Consider the following 24,964-nt stretch of genomic DNA (forward strand, 5'->3'; position numbering starts at 1 on the left):
ATTGACTGACTACATATTTAATAGCTGAAGTTAATTGTATCACCAAATTAGAGACAATGAATCGAAACCTTATGAAAACAAAACAAAAAGAAATAAAAAAAATGAAAATGAAAAAAACTTTGAAAAAAATGGCGAAAAATCAAACGTTGACAATAAAATCCACTCTCGACAACAACAATAAATTAAATAAAGAATGAACAAATGAAATCCCTTCAAAGCCAATCGAATAACAACGGTTGAAAAAAATGTTTGATGCAAATAAAAGTCAAAGATAAATGTCCAATTAAAAGTTATCAATTCCACATAAAGAACGCAAATGCCAAACGATAGCATGGTATATTTCAGTGCATGGCTTCATCAGAATATGCAGGCGCGGACGACGGTTCAATGATCAAGTACGCATTACGCATTGTGGTGACTCTGCGATGACTTTTGCATCGAATGCAACCGATTGTGTCTTTCGAAACGAAAACCTCATTTTTCAATTGAATCCAATTTGCATTTCCAATGCGACGTCTTTCTCTCTCTCTCTCTCTCTCTCTCTCTCTCCCTCTCTCGCATGCAACTGACGATGTGTGTGTATGTGCAAAGGTCTTGGCACTGCGTTCATACAGTCGATCTCTGTTATAAATTCAATAAAGATGCAGACTTTCTATGTCACATTGCTTTTTGGGTCGTTTTATTTGGTGTGCAGACAAGTATCCCAAATATAAATGAATCAATTTTGATAAAGTGTAAAACGAGAACAGAACAACAAACCATATGAATACAGTCATTTTAACATAGCTTATTGTGATCCTCTATATTTTTGAAATATTTTTCGGGCAATGGCAATGGTGTCTCCATCGGCTTCGTCCCTATATTCGCCATGGGCGACGGTGAATGGTTCTTCGACTTGTTTGAAAATCTTCTGTCGACATTTGCTATCGCTAAATTTTCCATTTTTATTTTCAATACTATCGGCCAGCTCGAAGAATAGCACTTGCCAACGTGGCAGGCAGTAATCACGTACAATTCCAGCCCATTGTTTATATGCATAATCAACAATTTGTCCATTTGGTCCCCATGTTGTTATCTGATTTCGTGCATTATATTCGTACAAAAATTCTTCCAGTTGATTTGTTGCAATCGCTCTGGCACTTTTTATCCACTTTCCGAGCAGAAAATGCTCATTTGATTGCAAAATTTCATCCAAATCTGTCAGAATCGACTCGAAGGTGGTTTGAACTTTTTTTAATTGAACCAGATCTTTTGCAGTGAATGCGATTTTAATTTGAGGATACAGCAACTCAATTTTGTTCTGCAAAAACTGGCGCGTAACATCGACGAGATCATGTTTGAACAATTCATTGTCAACTATTAAATCGGTTTGTGTTTTTAAGAGCTCATCCAGAACATCATCAATCAGCGTTAAGTTATACCAAGCCTGAAAAATCCAACAGAAGTGGTTCCGAATTAAATCATTTTGGGATAATTGACTTAATAGTAAATCAATAAATTCAGTACATTATCGATTTATATCGATTTGATTTCTCATTTTTGAATTCAATTCAATTGAATGGTACATACGTAAGGTGAAAGATTTATCGATGGTCGTCGACATACAACATATTTCCCATGGTTTGATGGCCCATTGTATGAATAAACGGTGTCCTGTTGATGGTAAATGCATAGAAATTTGAATGAAATTAAATGCAAAGAAACAATTTCAATTGAATATCAATCCCACGAAAACTCATGAATTCCCATTTACCTTAAGTATCTTCCATGCAGCCTCAATGTGCTCATTTTTAATGCCATATCGACTGAATGTGTATTCGTTTATCCATTTCGGAACATCGGTGGGATTTTGATACCAGGCTCTAGCTAGAGCAAATTCATACATCGCATAGTTTTGATTGATACCTTCAGGTGTGAAATCCGAAATTAAAAATTAAATTAAATAGGAAGGAAACTTCACATGATAGAAATTTAAAGAATGGTTCATTAATACCTTCGGGTGTGATGCCAACGCCAACCATTGATGAGTCATGGAATTTTTTCGCCTTTATTATCTCCTAAACGCATAGAAATCAACAATGAAAAAATTTACTATGAAAATCGATTTGTATGTTTTCTTCCTTTTTTCTGAACTTCTATCATGTGAAGTTTCCTTCCTATTTCTATGATTTACATAAAATTTCCATCTTTTCAAAGATCAAACGAAAAAAAAAATCGAAAATTTCCAAAGAAAACATTCACGAACCATTAGACAGAAACAAAGAGCAAAACATTCACGAAACATCATTACCTGATTAACAATATCGAAATTGCCGTGCATACCGAGTGTGCCACCAAAATTGTGTAGCATGCACCAAATGAACGGTTGGCCATGGAAAGAGAGCGTTCGAATGTACTGTGGATGGATATCAGCATGAAGATCAAGAACAAGAATTCGACCAATTGGCACGGCCGTTAAAAATGCTTTAACTAAATCACTATTCCACAGTGGATTTAAGAAGAACCATCCTTGAAGTAGCCAAATAGCATTTGAGTCAACCTCTTTCATTGTTCCGTAAATCGTTTGTGACACTTGAAAAATGTATTCAGTGGTTATGTTTGATGGGCCCATTTCATTGAATGGATCACTGAAATAAATGTGATTGCCTTCGCCATATTCCTCAATCACTTTGCTCAAAAATAGTTTGCCAACTTTTTTAAACAGCGGATCCAATGGATCAATGAAGAGTGGACAGCAAAATTCCGGTGGAAATCGATTCCATTGTGTCATTGGTGTGTAGGTTGCGTTTGGAAAAATGCGTCGGAATGATTGTGGTACATGGCCGGCAAAAGCAGGCAGTGCAAATGCCATGCCCAAATTGCGAAATGATGAAATCAATTGCTTTTGCAGTGTCGACGACCAAAGTTTAAATGATTTCGATAGTGGGCCTGCAAATCCGCGCATATTCCCCATCCGTTGCCATGCAAAGAATCCGGGTCCCGCAAAATGATCATCAATCTCATCTTTGGTTAATCCTAATTCGGTGTAAACACGCGTCCAAACCCATTCTTGTACCGGTGCCAATGATAATGTAATACCCTGCATGGCCATCCAATCGATGTGCCGTTGCCAATCCTTCCATTGCCACCACACGAATGAATACGACCAAGTGCATACATTTTGATAGTAAATAAAACGACTCGGTGATGTTTCGGTCACATTGACGTCCGGTAATTGATTGGGCATTTTAATGCGATTTCCATCCCAAGAAACATGACTATTGCAATAGAATTTCAAATAATGATAAAATCCTTTGCACGCAATCACACCCGACGTCGCTTTGATTTGTACGATGTCGTCAGCCGTGCTTTTAAACAGTTGGAATGTGTTCAACGGTAACTCGGTGTCAATTTTTACCTCAAACAGATGCACATGCGATGGTACCGTTCGATTGATGACGCCCAATGCGGCAGCCGCCTGAACATCTACCGATGCTCTTGGATTGGTGTAGGCAAAAAACGATTCAAAACCTGGAAATTTAAACAAGAATTGGAATTTATTAGAAGAAGAATCACTGGAATTGAACGAATTGAGACAAATTTTAACGTTTTTTCCCGAAAAAATTCCAAAAACTGACGAAAAAAATGGAAAAAATTGATCAAAATCACCGAAAACACCAGAAGTTCCATCTTTTTCATTCATGAATGAGCAAAAAAGAATCTCAATATCAACTTAAATTCAGCGTACCTTCTGTTATGCTATTGCCCCAAGCTATTTGCAGCGTAAGAAATAAACAAATCGCACGTTCTAAGCGCATCATTTTTTCAGTCTTAGGAATTGAACACACTTGGTTTGTTTTGACTATGCTATATTTTCTTCTGTTTTTTTTTTCTCTTCTGTCTCAAACAATGTTTCAGTTACAAAGATTCGGAAGATTAAAATAGTACGTCCTTCTCCGCTGTGCACAAACGATGCACTAACAATCGAACATAATTTTTTCTGATTCTTTAAATTGACTTAAGACACGATAACATCGCACAACTTTTGTGTACCAATAAATAAAACACAACAAGAAAAACACTGTTGTTGAGATAAGTGACACTTAACCAAGAATGAAAGGAAGAAAAAAATTTATATAAATTTATTGCTTGTTTGCTACACTTATTACTTATGCCGCTTGTTCGCTATGCTCTGATTTGAGTGTATCCGCTGTTGCATTAGTTTATGTTTCAATTTCGACTGTGTGCCTTGTATTTGCTGTGATCGGAACTAATACATTGTTGTTGTTGTTGTTGTTTAGATTCTTTCTTGTAGTCAATAGAAAAATTCCCAACGAAAACCTATGAAATTGATAAATGTGATTAACGACGCACGCACACACAATCACGCACTACATTGTAAGCGATAGCAGTATAAATCTTCCATCGAGCGATAGTGAGAGTGAAGTTTTTGCATGTCACTCATTTTCTCACTGTGTGTGAGACAGTGTGTTTGCTTTAGATTGTGCGAAATGTTGAAAATTGAGTCACCGATTGTTGACAACTGTGAAGTATGCTCTCATTCTCATCTTGTGCATTTCACTTGGACACGAATCAACACGATTGTGTTATGCTTTGACATTACTTCGCGCCATAATTTTCGCTCGGTTTGCATTGCTGTCGCATTGCTTTGTAACGTAAACATTTGTATTTTGCGCATTAAACTAAATTCCAAAACGAAAGAAAAAACACACACACATTTCGATAGTTTTTGAACTTTGCGAAGCCGGACTTTTTCTTCGATTGTGATTGTTGTCATTTTCTCGATAAAAATAATCAACAATGACAACAAAACGGGGCCGAGATATTTATGAGGCAACGGAAAAAGAATACGATACCAGTGGCTATCGTAAAGCGGTGTGCAACCAATGGATTGCCGATCATCAATCAGCTGATTTCCACTCACCGACCGTATTCGAACCGAAAAAACATGGACCTAAGCACCAGGCACAGTACTCGCAAGCGTACAAACTCCAATCGCAAAAATTCACCGATATGAACAAGCAGCCAACGGCAAAGGGCAGCCAGCGTCGTGAATCATCATCCCGTGCACAGCGAAACAACAATGATAATGATGATTTTGTCGAACTACTTTCTGGTTTTGAAAATCGTTTGGACAACGTTAAAAATGACGCGGCAAAGACTAAACACAGCCAACCACCGACAATGAGCCAGAAAAACGAAAAATCATACGAGAAACCGTATCGTTCATCGCAAACCCATGACAAACCGTATCGCAAATCACAGGAGAAGCCATACAGCCAGTCTAAAGCTCGGTCAATCGACAAGCGTCGCCCAGAAAAACAAACAAACATTTTCGATGACCTTGATTTTGATGAGTTCAACTTTGATTTTCCAGATGACGAAAACGTTGAATTGTCCAAACGGAGCGCTGATCGCGGAAGAAAGCAAAAGCAGGACTTTTTGCCGGTATTTGGTGATGAGCACGGCACCAGTCGTGCTATAAAGCGGAAGAAGGAAGACGATCTTGACTTTGCAATTGGATTTAGTGATGAACGTGGTAACAGTCGTGTTAAAAAGCAAAAACGGGACGAAAATAATGATTTTGCGGTAGATTTTGGTGATTATTGCGAACGCCGGCCGGTAGACAAACGCAATCCACGTTACGATGACGACAAACATGTGTCAAAGGTCGGGCATTCCGATCGAAATATGAAGCCAGTCGACGATACATTTGGCCAAGATTCACCAAAGTATGTGATTTTCAAGAAGATCAAAGAAAAAAGCTACACTGAAATGTTGGAGGCATCGCCAATGTTGAAGAATGAAAAGAATGAACGATCCAAACAAGTGGAAAAAGGTCAATCCAAGGAACCATCATTCAAGAAGCCATCCGACCGATATGCACTCGAACGATATGAACGCGATAATCGCAAGAAGAAGCACAACGAGCATGACAATCGATTGATTTCGAATGAAGTGGAACCGTTTGGTATGCCGATCGTCAAAGCAAACAGAGGTATGCAAGCGCTCAAAGGATTCACACGTCGCACATCCACTGTGCCAATCATCAACATAAAATGCAACAACCTCATCGTCCACACCGACTGAATCTCAATTCAAAATATTATTCAAACATGTTTATTCAGTATGATCGATTCAAAATTGAATTTTACAATTTCATGAACTGTATTTTTCTTCTGACAATTTGAATGTTACAAACTTTTTTTTGTATTTGCGATTGAACGCTATATATTTTTGATTATTTTCGTTTTTTTTTTTGATTATATTTTATTATTTTCGATTGCTTTTGCAATTACACAATATAAAGTTAAATGAAAAAATGTTGGATTGCTATTGCGACTAAATAAAGAGAAATGAAAATGAAAAAAAATATGGGAAAATGTGTAAATTATGACAATTTTCTATGCTTTTTCCAGCGCAGCTCAGTAGAATTGATTGTATTTCTGAAAGTTGACCAAATCACTTTCGAATCCGCTTGGGATGTAGATCGCCTTCTTGGACTCTTTCTTGGATTTGGGCTTGTTGATGGACGCCGAATTGATTGATGCCGCTTTGAATTGGCGATTCAATGCAGACAAATGTGGATTGATTGTAGTATCAACAATTTCCAGTGGATCTGATCTGGCGGCACACACGTCAGTGGTTGACGTTGACTTCAACGTGGACATTGAATCCATGTGCGAGAAGTGGAGGCTGCTCGAACTGTTGATGGTGCTTTCACTACGGTATAGGTAAGCTCTTGGCACCTCATAAACGTCAAGTGTACGCAACACCTTCTCGAAACGATCCTTCAATTCATGTTCCATCTCTTTGGCCAATTTATTATTTTGCCGTGACCAATCCAAAATCATTTTGTCATCATCCTCCATATCTTTTGTGCACACCGAAATGCCTGACATGTTGCTAGATATTATGTCCGGCTTCACCACATTTCGAATGTTCAAATGACCAAGATGGTTCTCGTACCGTTGCTTCTTTATCGTGCGCATCTCTTCGATACCTGGTCAAATGCGATGGAAAATATCAACGAAAAGGAGAAAAAAAATAACAAAAATTGAACGAAGAAATCTTAGTTTCTCAGTATTCATCTGATAGTAATTGAACATTTTTACCACAGCAAACTGTGACATTTTATTTTTCCAATCAAAATTACCGTTTGCAATGACACGATCACCAATTCGGACACTGTCCGTTTTCGCCAGCTCGTGCAAAAAATCCACCTTTGTGCCACAGTATTTGATGATGTAAATGTCACCGAAAATTTGTTGACCAATCGTTTGACGTGGCGTAAAGTAAATTTCGGCCGCTTCGTCAATCACTTGCTTGGCGTTGACCACCAGATATTCAGGGAAATCATCGACGCCATATGTTTCGTTCTGCAGTGAGGCATAGTTCAACCTCTGGATTTTTTTTTGTGTGTGCAAAAAATATGTTGATTAGTACATAGAATTGTATCATGCCCAAACAAGATATGACAAACCTTTTCAATCGGTACACACTTCGCCAAGCCGCCTGTATATGCGTTCGGTGGCAAATCCTGAATATCTTTCGGAATTGGTCGCAAATGCTGACTTGCCAATTTCATTGGCACACTAAATGTTGGAATGAAAATACAACAAACGTAGGATAAAATGAAAAACAAGACCGCAAAAAAACCAACTAGAATACGGAATGGAATTTGTGTAAATTGTCACAAAATTGCATCACATGAAATTTACCCATGATCCAAGCACCATACAACGTATTGAAGCGTATGATTTTCCTCGAGTATCAAATCAACTGAAAATGTCAGTGAATTAGAATTTATACAAATTCATTAGTATTATAAACAGTAATATACCTTCGGCTCGGACCCATTTGCCCCATGGCAAAATGTATGCCGCTACAATGGCACCTTGTTCGGGATGATAACCGGCTGCAGCACACTTTTCAGCGTTTTGCCGCAATTTCTGTTCGACATCAATATCAAATTGGCCGACAATATTTTCCAATTTGAATTGAAACAAGTGCGGATTGATGAAGTTGGTGATTTTGATGGCGAATCGCTCAATTTTCTCGTCACGCGGCATTTTCGCTCTTTCTCTTCGATTTTGTTTTTCGCACACGAATTTGCAATAAAATTGTTGCTATTATTCACAATCAATTCGTATCAACTACTGTGTTTGGGCTACAGTCTGCGTTTTTCTTTTCCTTCTGTTTAGTTCGCTGTCAGATATTCAAATGATGCGTTCAGCACGTGTCGCAAACAAATTTTACATCGAATTAACGGTGCTTTCTTCGTCACGTATTTCAAGCTATATTAACCCTTTTGCTTTGTCTTCGGTCGCGCACGGTGTATGTGTGTGTGTTTATGTTTGCGTGTGCACGGACAACAGCACATCAACAACGGTGCATTTCTTCGAAACCAAATGAGCGTCGCTTTGAATCGCAATCACAACATTTCAGTCTTCAATATTTAGTGTGATCGAATATCAGCAACATTTCATTCGAAAGAAAACTAAATGTAGGTTTCATCTAACGCCATCTATTAGAATTACTGTGAAACATTTAGTTCTCCAGCATACGGAGAGTCAAGCGGCAAATGCATAACAAAACAAAGTGTTTTTTTCCTTTGCTGCTAATGTCAAACAACAAAAAAAAAAAATCAACAGGAGCTAATTTTTCAGCTGCATTTGCTAGTTTACATTTCAGTGTTCCGCATTGTACGACCGTACTAATGCAGCAAATGGTGATTTTGTCGTGTATCGCATTTTTGAACCAATTGAAATTTTTTTCGCGTTGAACATTGTTTTATGTGTTTGGTTCGGTGCATGTCTATTGGCAAATGTCAAAAATGATGAACAGTAAACAATATTAGCACTTGACGACACAGAGGGAAAGAGAGAAACGAACAGCGATAAATATTTTATAAACAACAAAAGAAGAAAGCGAAAAAAAATATTGTTCCCGTCTGTGTTTATGTTTCTGTTATTGATACAACACAGAGTGAATGAATTTCGTGCCGTCGCCTTTGCAGCTACATGTATCACAAGTGCATATCAATAAATGCCAATGTTGTTTTTACCCAGTTTAATTCGTATAAATACATTTAGAATCGCCGCCATAGTGAAGACAAACGTGTGCAAATAGTTTTGAATTTGTTGCAATTTTATCGTGTCCACGGAACAAATACAGAAAAAGTGATAAATTTGCAATGTCACCTGGAGCAAATAAACGTCAAACGGGCACAGTGCCAAAGGCAAAGGCATCTCGCAAGAATTCCGTACCACAAGAAATTGTCGCTCCAACTCGACGTGATCTTCAGCAGCATTTAAATGTAAGCATGCCAATAATTTTCAATCTGTGTATCATTTAGAGCTCGTGCAAATTGCTATTTTCTTTGACGAAGCCATCCGAAGCAGGTGACGATGCTTAAAAATAGCTATCGGTTGACGCATGGCGATTTCTGCTTCGATCAAATTACGATTTTTGATAAAGAAAGTTTTTCTTTGTTTTTTTTTTTATATGCCGGCATGAATGTGGCTAAGTCATGAGAATTTTTTTTTAATCTGCATGTTGAAGCTTAATTGAGATGCAGGCCCCAGCAACCGACCAAAATTGTGGTGACACCACGTTTGGTCGGCGTTTCAAATGCGTTGTTGCACCATTGTTGCGGTGTTTCAATCAAATCGGTATTTTTATCGTTTGTTTTTTAACATTGATTTGCACTCCATTCAAGGATTTCTTTGCGTCGGTGCAACGAGCGTCCAAACGTGACAATAACAATCGAACGCCCGGAGAAGGTACTTGCTTTGAACTAGGTAAATAAAAATCCATTAATCTGAGTCACAGAGCACTTTTTTTGCTTGCCTTACACGAATTATGTGTATGATTTTTTTTGTTTTTTGTAGATAATTTTTCATTGCCTGAGAATACGCGATCTTGTTGGCCTGTACGGCCAATACCACGGCGCAGCTACTTACAAGATGCTGTGGCCAGTGAGGCACACAACACAGGGAACCCATCGGCTCTGTCCTCAACAAATGCAGCTATTGGTGTTGTCATTCCGACCACACCAAATTCCACACTACATCAACAACAGAATCAATTGAATGAACAGCTATTACATCATAATCAACAGTTGCTGTCGATGCGTGTCCCAGATGGAACACTGCAACCGCCAAGAAACCCAACCACAACATTCAACAATACCGGCGGCGGCGGCGGCAGCAGTAGCAACAACAACAACGATAAATCCCTGCAAATGGAAGAACGTATCTCACAAATTCAAGACTACATTCGGATCACGACGTCACTCATCGACTCGATCAACGTTGAGAAGGTACGAGACTAACATCGCATTTTTTCTCTTTTTTTCCGCGCTCGTTCATTCATTTTCAGAACTGATTCATATTTTTCGCTCGCAATGACGTTGTTCTAAAATGTGACTTTTTGATGTTCCGTTTTTTCTTCTTGGTTCATGGTTTTATTTTCACTTTGAGTGTAAAAACTGTGACGCATTTTGTACGGTGGTGTGGAGAGTTTTAATGGTTATGAGCTCAGAGCGTCGAGATCAGTTCGAAGTGAAGTGAAAAAAAAAAATATTTTCCCCGATAAAAATAGACGCGTCCGTCATGAAAATAGAATGTGATGTACGAAATATATCGAGTTCAGACGTACCCAATACTCACTTGCGAAAGAAATAGATTTGCAACTGATACTATGTATCGAACAGATTTTTCCGCTAATATTACAGTCAAGACAACACAACTATTCTATTGATTTTTGTTTCGAAATTCAATAAAAATGATTCCATTGGAACTGGATTAGGTTGCACCTTTCAATCAACTTCAAATTAGGTTTCATTTGATTTTCCCATTGGGCAATAGATAGTTCACGTTCTGTACAGTTGGGCAAAGCGGTACAACAGTGACGGCGGTGCCGTTGTATGCATCACTCGTGTGTGTGTATGTGCTTGCGTATATTTATAAAACGGTGAATAATTTTCGACACGTTCCGAATTACAAAAACAAACATCATCAACCATAATACGCACATTCTCAGCCTCCGTGTTGTCCAAATTCGTTCGCTTTATTCTCACTCTCGCGATCACTTTTCTCAAAATACGTACCGCAAACACTGTGTTTCATTTTCATTCATATTCAATTGTTATCAATTGCAACAGCGCCAATTGTTTTTTTTTACGTCAAATTTTTTGGTAGTTTCAGTTTATTTTCTTCCAAAGATTGAGTTAGAAAGAAAAGGAATAAGAAAAACTGTGTTCAAAAAGAAGAAAACGAAAATCAAAAAGATGGTTATCGCGCATCCTGTGAGCAATTCCGACAATTTGTCAAACGAAACACTCATTGCCGATCAAGATGGCAATGTCATCAATTCGAACAGTTTGGAAAGTGTACCGAGCCTCATGAACGATGTGTGTAAAGCTTGAGTATTTTTAGGCCATTGAAAGATTTGAATGATTCGTAAATTTTTGAAATCCTTACTTTTTTTTTTAAATATAGCAGGCAAATGGACCTCGTCCACAGTCCGTAGCCAGTGTGCACACAACCGGACCAAATACGCCGACTTATGAGGAACTGCAAAGCAAATTGGAAATATCAAATCGCAGCATTATCCATATCAAGGTAAGGGAAGAGTTAACAGTTTCGGTAGTTAGGTTGTTAGTCGAGTGTCGATCAAACTTGCGAACACTAGTTAACACAATTTTCAATCGGCGATTTTGTCGTTGAAATTTCAAACAGTTTTTTTTTGGCTCTACCTAATTCCCAATGACCGCATGACTCTAACATTTTCGTTCGATTTCAGGAGCAACAACAGCAATTGCTTCGTCTTCAACAGGCAGCAAAGAATCGATTGTATGAAATGGAACAATTGCGTGGTCAGCAACAGCCACTGACATTTGCAAACAATCAGAATGCCGTGCCCGATTACGACAATGTTGAAGATGTCACACAGGATGTGACACAGTTGATGTCACGCATGAAAACACTCACCGATTTCATACACAGTCAAAATGATATGGCCAATTCGTTGGGTCTGGACGAAAAATCCGAATTGATCGAGGAACAAACGCAGCTCCAGAAGAAATTGGTCGATTTAAAAAATAAGAAACAACAAATGGCCAATTTGGTTAGTGAATTGCATGCGATGAACGTGCAAGCGGAAAATAATTTCGACGATGGAAATCGTTCGACGGCAACGCCACCACGAAATATGAATGAAGAAGCATACGAACGCGTTCGATTGGATCAATTGGATCAAAATGGAAAAATCGATTCGATTGATCAGCCATCGAATGCATCACTCAACGATGCCGACGAAGAGGATGACGATGATGAGGTTGCGGCCGCGGCAGCTGGTTCAATGCTTCAAGATAAAATTTCGGAGATTAATGCGATGAAGGATCAATTGAAGCGATTGCAAGACATGATGCATACGGTGAAATTGATTGAAATTAAAAATGGGGATTTTCAACCCGATGACGATGTAATTCAATCACAAGACGAACCAAACAACATTCAATCAAACGATGACCCACAACGCGATGAAGAAGAACAAGAAATGGCCGAACGTGTTCGCGTTTTACACAGTATGACCAATGATTTACGGGAACAAGCAGGTATGTAGCGTTGAATTCATAATATTCTGCATCATTTACCGCGCAACTTTTTTCAACTGAAATTTAAAGCCAAAATTATTCTTCTTCACTCCAGTGACACTGGCCGCTGAACGAGATCGCTTGAAAGACATTAAAAACGAAATGGCAAGACGACGAGAATTCGATGGTTCTTCCGAAAAGAATTTGAAGCAACAACAAACGCATCACATTCATCCGCAGCCAAGCACTTCGACCGTGCAAAAGGAGCAAATTCTTGACTCAAACTTCCTGCAGAAGAAAAATGATGTTGAAAAAGGAATTCCACACGAATTGCAACGTGTGAATAAGGAACCGCTTCAATCAGCCGATGGATTACTCTATTCGCCAAACAATTGGTCGAATCGACAAAATGCATCGTCCACACCATCGTTGCGCTCAAGCCATGGCGGCTGTAATCAATCGGAAAAACCGATTCCAAATAATTGTAATAAAGATTCGACGGATGCGGGAGCGGTTGATATGTTAAACATGTCAATCGAAGCAGGAAGTTTGCAATCATGCAGTTCTAGAGGCTATTCAGTTCCACCGCCAATGCGCAACATTAGCGGAAGAGAAGGTAATTATTTCAAAGAATTTTCTATGATAAAAACAAAAATAAAGAGAAAGAATCTCGGTTCTCCCATCTCTTCCATATTCCACAACTAAAGTCGTCTATCCTTCGGCAGCTTCATGGCGCAAATCATCACAAGAGATTCCACGAATTTCATCGTTGAATATCAACAATCAAACGAACGGAGCCTATGAAAGTCAAACTGAACAGAATTATCCATGGTATTGGCATAACTACAATCAAACCTGTAACTCAGCACCACCGCAAAGCCCGCACTGTCACTACCATCATCATTCGTGTATGCAAGGTCAGAGCGGCGGGAATGATCCAATGCTCATGCAACAGTTCATTCAAACCCAACAGATGCTTATCAATTCGATCAGCCAATGCAATCAATTGCTATGGGACCAACAACGTGAAATCAATAATTTGAATAGCGCAGTGCTTTTGGTGAGTGATTTTGTTGTTTTGAATTTTTATTTGTTTTTTTTTCTTCATTTTTTTTAACAGTCAAAAGATTGGAATTGAAATAACAATTTTAAATTCAATTTTCCGTTAAAAATAATTTCTAATCGAAATTAAAATCCGTTTTCAGATTCAAGAGCGTCTATTGAATATGCCAACGAATTTGGTGGATGCGCAACAGCAGAATATGATTCGGGCTGAGTCAGTGCCACCGAATATTGTGTGCACGAATCAAGCACCATTTTTGCCACGCGCTCAATCCGAGCAGCCACAAAATTTCCCGAACTTTCCAACAACGTCCGGTGCATCAATCCAACAACAACAACAATCACCGTTGCCACCGTCACCATTTCGACAATATCCGAATGCAGCGCAAAATGCCCAATACTATCGTAACAATCAACAGGGTGTGCGCATGCATCGACAACCGTTGATGAATGGTCGAAATGGTTGCACCGTCCCATACTACGAATCCGATCAAATTCAATACTCGAATAACTTTCTAAACGCTCATAATTTGTCTAATCACACAAATGACAATATCGGTGGCGGTGGCGGTGGCAGTGGCGGTGGCAGTGGCGGCGGCGGTTCACCGAACAATGCGACCATTAATAATTTGCATCAGCAAAATTTAACCAATGCCTCCAATTCCGCAACACCAGTAACCAATAATAGTGTGAATGCAACTAACACAGTCACTGCTTTGAATAACCAAGTTGTGCCTGGCATTCGTGCAAACAATTACTATGATAATTTCCGAAGGTAAACATTTTCATTCATTTTGTTTATTCCCACTCTCGCCCACTCACTCACTCACACCCATTTCAATTAACACAATATAAAAGCATATATCAATGTCTAGACAATAGAGGTGTAAACAAATCGTAAAGAAAAAAACCCGAAGTTGAGCCCATTTTTCACGACCACAAAACTAATTAAATGAAAAAAAAAAAAAATATGTGTCAGGTATGCATTGATATGCATGGCTCGAATGTGTGTTTTATATTTATATGTATCGTTTCAATCATGAGCTTCGCATCCCATTTCACTTGAACTTTTTTTTTTCTAAATCAAAATGACAATAAAAAAACCCTTTGTCCGTATCGATACTTATGAATTTCAAAATCGACCATAAATCCACAATCGAAGTTTTTGAAAAGCCGCGAACAATACCGTTCGGTAAGTGTATTCGATATGTGTGTATCGTTCGTGTGTGAGCTTGGAAATGCGCGTGATAAAATCTAACCAAAATGCAATTAACCGCCGCCTGCACTGTTTTTTTTTTCATTGTCATCTCTGAGTTTCGCGTGTTGTGAATGGCTCGCTGATGAATTCAATGTTCACAAACTAATGGATCTTTTTCTGTTCGCTGCTGTTAAATGATTTGATTTTTTTCAATAGATTTTTTGGCCCCAATTTCTAACATTATCAATTTGATTGTTCCAGTTATTCGCGACAAAATCTTTTGTCGAGCGCCAGTTGCAAGAGCAATGAAATCGAACAGGCGCAAGTGCATATGACACACAATAATTTGCCATCGCTCACCGTCGGCAATAAGTTCCGGAATGTTATCAATCAGAATACACCGCCCGATGTACTTAATGTGAATCAACAGCGATACTATCACGATATTCTGGACAATTTCTCCAGCAACACCAATTATAATAACTTGAAAATAAGCACCGGCTCATCCGTTTCATCAGTGGCAGTGCCAACGGCTGCCGTTGCTAGCGTCCTGGGAACGGCAATGGGTACACAAGTAGCCGGTACAAATTCGGTAGCACCCAGTATTGCTAACGAATCGAATTTACTTAGTTCCGTGGCTAACAATAGCCATACAAATAATGAAAATAGGTACGGTTTAAGTAGATCAGAGGAAAAAATTGAGATATTTTCTTTTCACATAAAGTGTGAAATTTCACAAGTTTACTTAATCATTTATTTTCGTTTTGGCAGGTGTTCTGATGATCAAAAGTCAATAAATTCCTTCAATTTCGATGTGAATGAGTTAAAACAACCGAAAATGTCGGCGAAAACATTGCAAAAGGGGACGACGGGTGGAAGCAAACGGTTGCGACCATTGCGTGACATAAGTGCACCGTTGAATGAACGAGACAATCAATTTGGATCGACAGCAAGCAATGGATTCGGTGTACTAGCACATGGTTCACAAGACTTGAATTTAGCTAGCACTTCAAATCAACGAACAAATTCCAAGTCATCGTCGAAATTGTTTGACGATCTCAAGGAGAATGTCTATTTGGAAGTATCAGCTTTGATTGCGGCAAACGAATCGAGGCCACATTTCTTAATCAATTTATTCCGTGAACTTCAATTGATATCATCGTCCGATCCACTGCGCACGCGGCTAATGCAAGCCTTCCAAGAAGTTTATACACAACATTGTGAATCGAATGGATCTCCAAACATCTTACCTGATATGCAGGCATCCGTGTCAAATGTACAGGTTTGTATCAGACATTTTTTTTTATTCAATTTTAAATTCAATCGAAAATTCAATTCCTGCAAAAAAAAATATTAAAATAATTTCTCTTTCGAAAAAAAAAAACAAAAACAGAATGACTTGGAAAATCCGCATCATCAAGATATGGCACAACATTCTGGTGGACCACATTTCAATGAGAGAGAAGGAGGGAATAACATATCGGTTGCAACAACGGTATTTATTTCATTTTTTAACATTTTTCTGGTTACTTTTTTCCCATTAATATTTTTCCCAAGAAAAAAAGTTTGACGGAAATCCCATTGGTTTCGGTTTCTTTCTAGTGTGTACCTGATCTGCGATCATCGATTGATGAGGCACTTTTACGGGCAATCACCGTGAATTCAACACAAAATGAGACTACGAATAATTGTTCGTTCTTGGATTTAACGGTGAAACATGATGGACCAACGAGCACATCAAAAGGAAACACTGCCAGCGCAACGCCCATATCATTGGCCGATGTTGTTGTAATGGATGGAAATGTACAGCATCCGACCAGTCCACGTACACCCGTTTGCCTTGTGTCGCATCTGTCATCGAGTATCAATCAAGATTTGGCCGAAGCCGATCAAAGCATGGAAAATGATGCGACCAACAATGAAAATGCGGCCAATTCACCCGAAGCACTCAATGCACCGGAACGCGGCGATTTAATGCCAGACAATGGAAATTCGAATGAAGGTGCCGTTGGTGGCATTGAGTCGTCACCGTTGCCCGATTTAGCAAAAGTAACAACCAGCTCAAATTGTGAGGTCGATTTTGTTGACACCGATTTATAGCGACTCAGGCGTAAACATCTTCAAAATGGAATTTCATGAGGATGTTAGGAATGTTTGAATATACGTAGGAGATGAAAAGTAAACATTTGGGCTCTAATTCGTATGTCACATGTAGAAACAAATGCATAATGATACAATTTTACGCAGCTAGAAAACATATTTTTTTTTTTAAACAGATTACACATTTATTAATCCGATTTTCATACTGACATTGCGTTGGATTCATCAGTTATTCCCCTTTCAACAGCATCTTTGATCTAATTTCTTTGTCCATATCACAAACTAGATACAAAAAAAGAAGAGAAGAAGGAATAAACAGAAAAGTACCCTTATTTAGTTATTCATGAGTAACAATGAAGGAAAAGATTTATTCTTCCCAAGCAAATAGTTAAACTACTTTTTAAACAGCATAAAAAAATACAGCAAAATATCAGCAATATTTTAATGTGTCTCACAAAATTTATTCATGAGCCATTGTATGTGGTCACATAACAAATAAACAAAATTTATTCTATGTAAAATATTTAAAAGCAAAATAAATGTTCAAAAAAAAAACTGAACACATTTCATTTATTCATCGAGATTGAAAAAAAAAACTATTGAAATTGTTTTACTTCCATGTAAATTATTCTTTAAAAAAAATTCTTGATGCTTTTTTCTTCATTTTTTGTTATTGTATGTATAAAATATGTCGAAATCAATTGCGATTTCATTTAGCTCGTTCCAATGTGATAAAATTTCCCCGTCGATCTTCAAGAAAATGTGGCTTCCACTCGGTGCCACAGCATTCTCTTATAGTTTGCTTGGACTGGCGACAGTAGAAACTACAACGGTTCACTAATTCAAAATTCATCAAATACTCGATTACAAAATAAACGCTCATAAAAGTCTGTGAAATAAACACAATTTCTCTCAATAATGGTAATACTTTCAAAACGTCTACATCTCTCTTGATAAAGTTCATAAACTTGTTTCTGAACGTTAATTTTTCTATTGACTGATTCTCTTTGATAAAATCGGAAAAGGCTGCACTGTACTGAACGTCAGTGGTTAGAGTGAATTCTCTGAGATGTTGAAATTTAAAAGGAATTCTTGACAAAGGTTTTAATCCATAATTGCAGATATTCCACTTAAATTCTGAGACATTTCGGAAATATATCGCACCATGTTCGTCGAACTTATCTGCAGTTTCCGGATTCTGATCAACATCAAGATGTTCAATAGACTGTAAACATCCGCTCACAAACAGTAGAATATCTAGTTCACCAGATTTGACTGAAAAGCTTCGTAATGGCGGGTTATTTTGTAAAACTCGAACCAAATCCGATTTGATAGTGTGGACGTGGAGTCTATCTTCATAAATCATGCCAAATGAAAATGTTCCAAATTTGGAAATGTGGTTGTTGCAATTTTGTTTAACATTCCAGCGCCACGAAAATCCAAGCGCCGAAGTTTTGGAAAAAAATCAACAAATGCTATATCCGCACCACTTTGGAAATCAATCTCTTCAACATTCGGAAAGGGTTCTTGGAAATATTGTAAAATATTTATTGCTAAACTACTTGGCATTATAATCTTGCGAAGAAACTTAGCGCAATACTGACGCACATAATTTAAAATGTAGTTGTTAAAGCATAGTATCAGCTGAGCTACTAAGTGACCAAAGCAACGTAATGTCTGCAGAAATATTTTTAAATCGTTGAAAACGATTTTAGATTCTTCAAAGCGAATCAATACTTGCGGATATTCGTTTTTCACCCGTAAAGAAAACGTTTGATCATCATATTCAATTAATTTCCTTGCGTATTTCCGATTGAACGGCACAAATGCAGCTTTTCGAAAGGACTCATTTACATCTGCAACGTTTAGAAGATCGATGAAATCTAAAAATGTAAATGCATGTTCGAGGCACTCTGGAAGTAGATCGGTGATCGTCATTTGTTTGAATTCTTCAGCAGATTCATCGGCTTTGATGCGTTTGGTTTGATGATTCGTTTCTGTACCTTGTCGCTTTCCATTTGTGTTTTCGCCTACCATTGTGATCAACTATAATTCCAAAATTATAATTCAAAACTCACATGATTTTCAATATAGAGTAAGATTTTATCAACAGAAGAACAATATTACGCTTCGTTTTAAGAGAAAAAAAATTCATTTTGAATACATAGCTTATAGTTAAAACGCAAGCGTACGCAGCGACCAAAAATCAGGTAGCCTCTTGCACGGACTTTGTCCTTTGCTAGCGTCTGTGTTCGGATACAAAGTTAATACGTACACTTCTGTGCTAACTATAGGTTAAGCATCCGAAACTCACCGTGAAAACGAAAAATGGTTCAAAAATTGTGATAAATTTAGATACAATTCACCTACTAAACACAAGAAATACTATGCGGTTGCTCACAAAATTCAAAACTGATTTGGCACCAAAGTGGATGACGATCCTTGTTTGAACTGAAATATTTCAATTTTCCCAACTTAACCGAACAATTGTCAGGAGCTGACTGTTCGTTTAGTCCTTTCATTTATGATCTATTGGTGTCAATTTGGTAAAGTTGACCTAAGTACTCAACTAGAGTAAAACTAATTTGTAGAATACTTTACCCAGTCTTCCGAAGACTCATTTGAAATATTTTGCCAAGCAATATTTGATCAAAACAAATAAATAAACGAAAAATGCCCTTGGTTTTCTGATAAAGAATTAACAAATTGGTCTGTATTTTTTGATTCTATTCACATCCGAAAAAGAGCATTATTTCGAATATTAAACCTAAATAAGTACAAAATATGTACTAATACATCGTTTTTTTTTGTTTTTTGTTTTAGTTGTTACATATATATAAATTTATAAAAGAAAATTGTCAAAAACTACTCTCTCAATTGACAAGAAAAAAGAGAGAGAAGATATTGGTAACAAATGTGTGGCGAAAAGTTCAGCGTTGCCATAGCATTGAGCCATGTGTATGCCAGTACAAGTTTTCCATATCATTTGTGATACACTCTTTTGTTGAATTGTCCTCGTCAGTCTTCTTGATAGCATGCATCGAATCATCATGGATTAACCTTGCTTTCGATTCAATGTAGTTGATTTGGTGTGCTGTATGCGGTTGTGTCCGTACAAATTGATCGATTGGAACCGTATTAGTTTCGGTGTTAATGCAAACGAAGTATGGTTCAAAGGGTAATTTTTTGGATGCTGTGAATGAATGAATAAAAATGGTTTTTAAGTTTTTTTTTCTTTCATTTGGATGTGTGTCTCATGGATATGCATACATAGTTTTGGTACGTGGATAACTCGTTTCACATTGAAATGCAGACAGAGAGAGAGAGAGAGAGAGAGAGAGAGAGAGAGAGAGAGAGATAGATGGTCGTGACAACAACAAACGAGCTTCTCACTATATCTAACTAAAAACATGCGCTTGATTCAACTGAAATTATGTGCTAAATAGAATTTTCTTTTTATTTACGTATCTTGCTTTCGTACGGTTAACTTAATCGGGTTTAGAATATTCTAATGCAACTTTTTTTTCTGGTTTAACTCTAATTTTTTTTTTTTATTCAAAACCACCGCAAAGAAATAATAGTTTACATTTAGTAAATTTGTTGACAGTGTAGATAAATTGATTGACTTAAAATCTATGTGTGTTTGCCAAAATGACTACAGAAAAAAAAGAATAATTTTTTTTAGCTACAATCTTAATCTATCGCAAAATATACACTCTTCAACATATTTCTATATCATGTGAGACATCATCATGGTCGATTTAATATGACCATTTGATTTGTTTGCATTAATCGTGGTATTAACGACGCTGTTGATATTGTTGAATGAACTTGAATTACCGATATTCGATGGAACGATCGTGTCATCTTCGTAGCCCATTTGCATATCTATTCATGCATGTTCCAAATCATGATCGCAGCCAAGAAATGTTGTTGTCATCGAAACCAGAACCATCGCGTGCACGCGCACACATGAAACAAAACAAACAAACGAGAGAATAAAAGTTAAAATAAGCGAAAATCGTTTTAAATTAGGTCATAAGAAATGCCAATTTATATTAAGCATTCAGTGAATATAGGTATAAATGAAAATAGTAAAGGAAAAATAGGTAAAAAAGCGTGAGCATGCAACAGTGTTGGCAATGTTTGTGCAATTTAAGATGCACTCACAGAAAAAAAACACAAATTGCCAATCGGTTGCAGGTATAAGTGAAGTGTGCGTGTATATATATTGCTACGAACCTTCGACATAATCAATGACTGACAAATGACTTCGTCGTCGTTTAGCGTCTCGTTCGGCGGCAAACTCATCGGCGACAAATCGAACGGACCGTTTTCGATTTTCGAACTGTGTGCGACCTTGATGGGGTTGTTGTAGCTGCTGATGCTGCTGCATCGAATGCTCCGAATTAGTCGATTCCATCGCCATAGCTGCATTAGTCACATCGTAATCGATATTGATGGCATTGTTCTGGATGTCGTCATTGTTGCCGTGAATTTCGGTGTGGGCAGGTACGTTTGGTGTTGGACAATATCCATAGTATCCGTTCGACGATATATGCGAAACAATCGGTGTTATTGATGCGCTATCAAAATAGTCGATTTTTGGTCGCCGTTGCACCGGATTATCGTAATTGTAGCATGATTGGCCACCGTTGGTTAACGGACCCGTTGTCCAGCACGATGTTTCAAAATCCATTCTTTTCAACGTGATGATTTCTTATTCGAATTTCTTTTTTCCTATCTATATCTGTTGCTATCTATCTTATTCAAACCGTGTTTCAACACTTAAAGTGTTCCCTGTACAGTGTTTTCGTTTTCAGTCAATTTTTTTTTTCACTACGAACGAAAAATCAAATCGCTTCAAATTAATTTTCGCAATTAATCAGTCGATTGAGTTTGAGTTGTGCTCGCAAATTATTTCGAAATAAAGCGAAAGTCACGGAAAATCAAAGTTCGGTTGAAATTCCGTTGGAATCAATAAAAGTTTTCCGTTGATTTTTGAAATTATTATCGCTTTGCGTACACGTTGTTTGCTTGTGTGCATGCATGTGTTGTGATCATCAATTATTCAGAAGCGATTCAGCTGTTGTTGTTGTTGTGGTTTTTTTTTCTTGCGATTTTTATGTATATGTGTCCACAATGTTGCGTCGCAGTCTCACGCGTTTGTATATAACAGTGCATGTATATCGAAAAGTAACAAAAATTTTATATAACTATTATAGGTTAACACAGTTAATTTGAAATTATAGTCTCTTCGGGTAATTTACTTCGCGCTAACACGGAACATAAAAGCAAGAGAAAAAAATATGAAACTAGTCTTTAGAGCTGTTGAACAAATAAAAAAAAACACGATTCGATTCTTTTTCTCATTTCATTCGTCGGCTAAACGATCACACACAGATCTCGTCATATGAATACACTTTATTTTATTTATTTATTTTTCTGTCTTTTACCTCCGCAGTGTGTGTCTTTTTTTTGGTTTTTCTCAAACGAATTTCGTTATTTTGGGTATATAAAAACAAACAAAAATCAAAACGAATACTATCGCATCAAGCCGCACAGCACCGCTGAAGTCATCTGATGGAAAGTTTTTTTTTTTTGACAGTTACGATTGTTTGAATATTTTTTTTTTCAAGCATTTGGCACACAAAACAATTGCAAATGTTCATGTACCGAATTTTTCTAGCGATGCAAACAAATTTTTATCCAAAATGTATAAGAGAATGTGTGTACGGTAATGTATTTTACATGGCATTCAATCGAAATGCAATTATATTTGCCCCAATTGCAAATGCACAATGTGTGAGAAAAGAAGAAAAATGTATATACAGGAGAATGAGCGCCAGTTACTCGTAACGCTTGCGATACACGAAATTTCACGCGGTCTCGTCAACCTTTCGCCTAATACTAGAATTTTTTTTGTATAGAAGCGCGAAACAGAGAGAGTCTATACGCAAGAATCAGACAATGGTAGCATTGACATGCAAACACGCATACACACAAATACATACACACAACCAAATACCGTCTCCGAAAGTATCAACGTATGCGTACACATGCCGATAGGTATATAGAGCGTAAGTGTTTTGACATTTCTAGAGCCGTCAAACGTCACATTTTTATCGCCATAAACAAACCCAACACCAAATCATACGTTTATATAGCGAAATATACATAATGATATGCAAAAAAAGAGGAAAGAAAATACGGAGCTTCGGAGAACAGCGACATGAAATTGACTGATTATCCAATTTTGAACGATTGTTTCTATGAAATTGAATTACCATGAAATGCGATTAAAATGGGGTTTTCGTTTATTTACATGGGAAAAAAAGTTTTAAATTGGAAAAATAAAACACTTAGACGCTAAATGCTATGGCGATTGCATTTTTCTATCATTCAATCGGATTTAAGAATAAATTTGGATAAAAACGTAGACCTTCGATCGAATCATCACGGCAAATTTTACCAGCACGTTCGGTCGTTAGAAGTCGTTCTTGTGCTAACAATAGCGAAATGCTCAGCAATTGGGCCAATTCCTCGACACTCAACGATTTCGATTTTTCCACCTAATTGAAGAAGAAAAGAACATTTCGATAATACAAATTCAAGTGTTTGAACATCAAGTATTTCGTAGGAAGGCTGAATGATAATTTCATAACAAAACCAAATTGAATTGTTATTAAGAAGGCTTACCGCTTCGAGTGTTTCTTCGGAAACTGTTTCGTCGCTATGTGTTTCGAGTTGCAAAACCATTGCGCCGCTGGGAAATTTTCTCAATTTGATGGGGCCATTTAGCATTTGACACGCGTTTAGTAGATCCTCTGGAGAAAGTAGCTCCAAGCCACGGGCACGATTTACACGACAATAAACATCGGCCAGTGACATCATACCGCCGGCTTCGGTGATTGGATCAAGAAGCATTTCACAGATTTGATTTGCTAGTAATTGAAAGTATTCTAAGTTGCTGGCTGCACTGTCTCTTGTAACCGGATCATCGATACCCAAACCCATTAGATATGATTTAAATCGCACCGTTTCATCTTCGGATATATCACCATGTCGTTCGCGAATTTTCGAACTGATCACTTTTGAAATGGCCACCATATCCTTAGCCATTGTCATTAATTTGCTTAGATCTTTGAAGGCCAATGTAATGTTTTCGTCGGTTTGCTTTTGACGCTCCTGTAAATTACGTTCGATACCAACGATACCCGATCGCAATTTAATCCTTGGTGGCGGTGCATTTTCACTTTTATCGTTAGTGGATTGGGCCGCATCGGATGTCTCCCAAATACGGGCCGCTACAGTTTCGTTTAGAGATTGCATAAATGATTCTTCGATACCATTTCGGCCGGATAATTTGATAAATATCTCGCCAGTGCTATCGTCCATCGGTCCCGGTGTTTTGTCTGGGGTTGGCTCTTTTAATGTGACTATGATTCGCTTTTTGCGACCAAACACAAATGAACTGGCCACTTCTTCATCCAGCGATATCACATGCTTTAAATGCAGACTCAGCACAACCATGCCACGTGCAATTTCACCATTTCGTCCCCATAACAAACGATGGGTGGTTATAACAATTTCACCGTCTTCAAAATTTGTCTGCAAGTAAAAGATGTTTGTGGGTTGGTTTTTTTTTTAATATCAATAGTCGGGAAATTTGTACACAATACAATCACATACCTTTTGATGGCCATGATACAGTTTTATACTCTTGTGTTTGGCCACAAATGTCTCGTCATCACGCAAAATCGCCTGAGAATATTCGAATCGATTCATTGCTTATTTGAATTAATGCTTTTGAATGCAGTTTTTTTTGGGATTTTATCAAGAAATTATTCGAAAAATTTAAGTTTGACTATGATTTGATGTGTGTTCTCATTTGACACTTAAGGCTGATTCACCTACTACATTCCGATTTTTATACAAATAATACTAGATGTCACTAGCTGCGTTTATCGCCATCGGTTTGAAACCGCAAACAAGCTCGTGAA

The 24,964-nt window shown here is 37.6% G+C and overlaps 5 protein-coding genes across 18 annotated transcripts in view; 2 read left to right on the forward strand and 3 right to left on the reverse strand.

The window, feature by feature from the left end:
- Nucleotides 1-24,964, forward strand: part of LOC129576963 (zygotic gap protein knirps-like) — a 114,250-nt gene that overhangs the window by 27,242 nt on the left and 62,044 nt on the right. The gene's annotated exons all lie outside the window — the stretch shown is intronic.
- Nucleotides 650-4,453, reverse strand: LOC129576959 (alpha-N-acetylglucosaminidase). The gene is made up of 6 exons (XM_055463194.1): nt 3,728-4,453; nt 2,291-3,510; nt 1,994-2,057; nt 1,754-1,905; nt 1,570-1,653; nt 650-1,426 (listed from the first exon to the last, which is right to left on the reverse strand). The coding sequence occupies exons 1-6, from the start codon at nt 3,798-3,800 to the stop codon at nt 788-790; spliced, it is 2,232 nt and encodes a 743-aa protein (XP_055319169.1). The 5' UTR covers nt 3,801-4,453; the 3' UTR covers nt 650-787.
- Nucleotides 6,105-8,085, reverse strand: LOC129576961 (uncharacterized). Its single transcript, XM_055463201.1, has 5 exons — nt 7,844-8,085; nt 7,722-7,782; nt 7,484-7,595; nt 7,157-7,403; nt 6,105-7,003 (listed from the first exon to the last, which is right to left on the reverse strand). The coding sequence occupies exons 1-5, from the start codon at nt 8,070-8,072 to the stop codon at nt 6,426-6,428; spliced, it is 1,227 nt and encodes a 408-aa protein (XP_055319176.1). The 5' UTR covers nt 8,073-8,085; the 3' UTR covers nt 6,105-6,425.
- On the forward strand, nt 8,362-17,116 carry LOC129576957 (uncharacterized). Of its 13 annotated transcripts, none has more exons than XM_055463183.1 (12): nt 8,362-9,319; nt 9,722-9,803; nt 9,894-10,324; nt 11,505-11,627; nt 11,809-12,622; nt 12,717-13,217; nt 13,327-13,661; nt 13,807-14,438; nt 15,123-15,530; nt 15,633-16,143; nt 16,255-16,356; nt 16,464-17,116. In XM_055463183.1, exons 1-12 carry the CDS (start codon nt 9,197-9,199, stop codon nt 16,959-16,961), a joined length of 4,560 nt encoding a protein of 1,519 aa, XP_055319158.1. In that variant the 5' UTR covers nt 8,362-9,196; the 3' UTR covers nt 16,962-17,116. The 13 variants fall into 13 exon arrangements, with proteins under 13 accessions (XP_055319158.1, XP_055319157.1, XP_055319159.1 ...); XM_055463182.1 differs by having other exon boundaries at nt 8,441-9,319; nt 11,508-11,627; nt 13,309-13,661; XM_055463184.1 differs by having other exon boundaries at nt 8,442-9,319; nt 11,508-11,627.
- LOC129576962 (vacuolar protein-sorting-associated protein 36) lies at nt 19,645-24,877 on the reverse strand. Of its 2 annotated transcripts, none has more exons than XM_055463203.1 (5): nt 24,654-24,877; nt 23,661-24,572; nt 21,204-23,533; nt 20,802-20,849; nt 19,645-20,154 (listed from the first exon to the last, which is right to left on the reverse strand). In XM_055463203.1, exons 1-3 carry the CDS (start codon nt 24,747-24,749, stop codon nt 23,360-23,362), a joined length of 1,182 nt encoding a protein of 393 aa, XP_055319178.1. In that variant the 5' UTR covers nt 24,750-24,877; the 3' UTR covers nt 19,645-20,154; nt 20,802-20,849; nt 21,204-23,359. The 2 variants fall into 2 exon arrangements, with proteins under 2 accessions (XP_055319178.1, XP_055319177.1); XM_055463202.1 differs by having other exon boundaries at nt 20,232-20,849.

The sequence above is a fragment of the Sitodiplosis mosellana genome, unplaced genomic scaffold, assembly GCF_009176505.1.
Source record: "Sitodiplosis mosellana isolate CC-2019 unplaced genomic scaffold, AAFC_SMos_1.0 Smas_scaffold_6191, whole genome shotgun sequence".
In the NCBI taxonomy this organism is placed as follows: domain Eukaryota; kingdom Metazoa; phylum Arthropoda; class Insecta; order Diptera; family Cecidomyiidae; genus Sitodiplosis; species Sitodiplosis mosellana.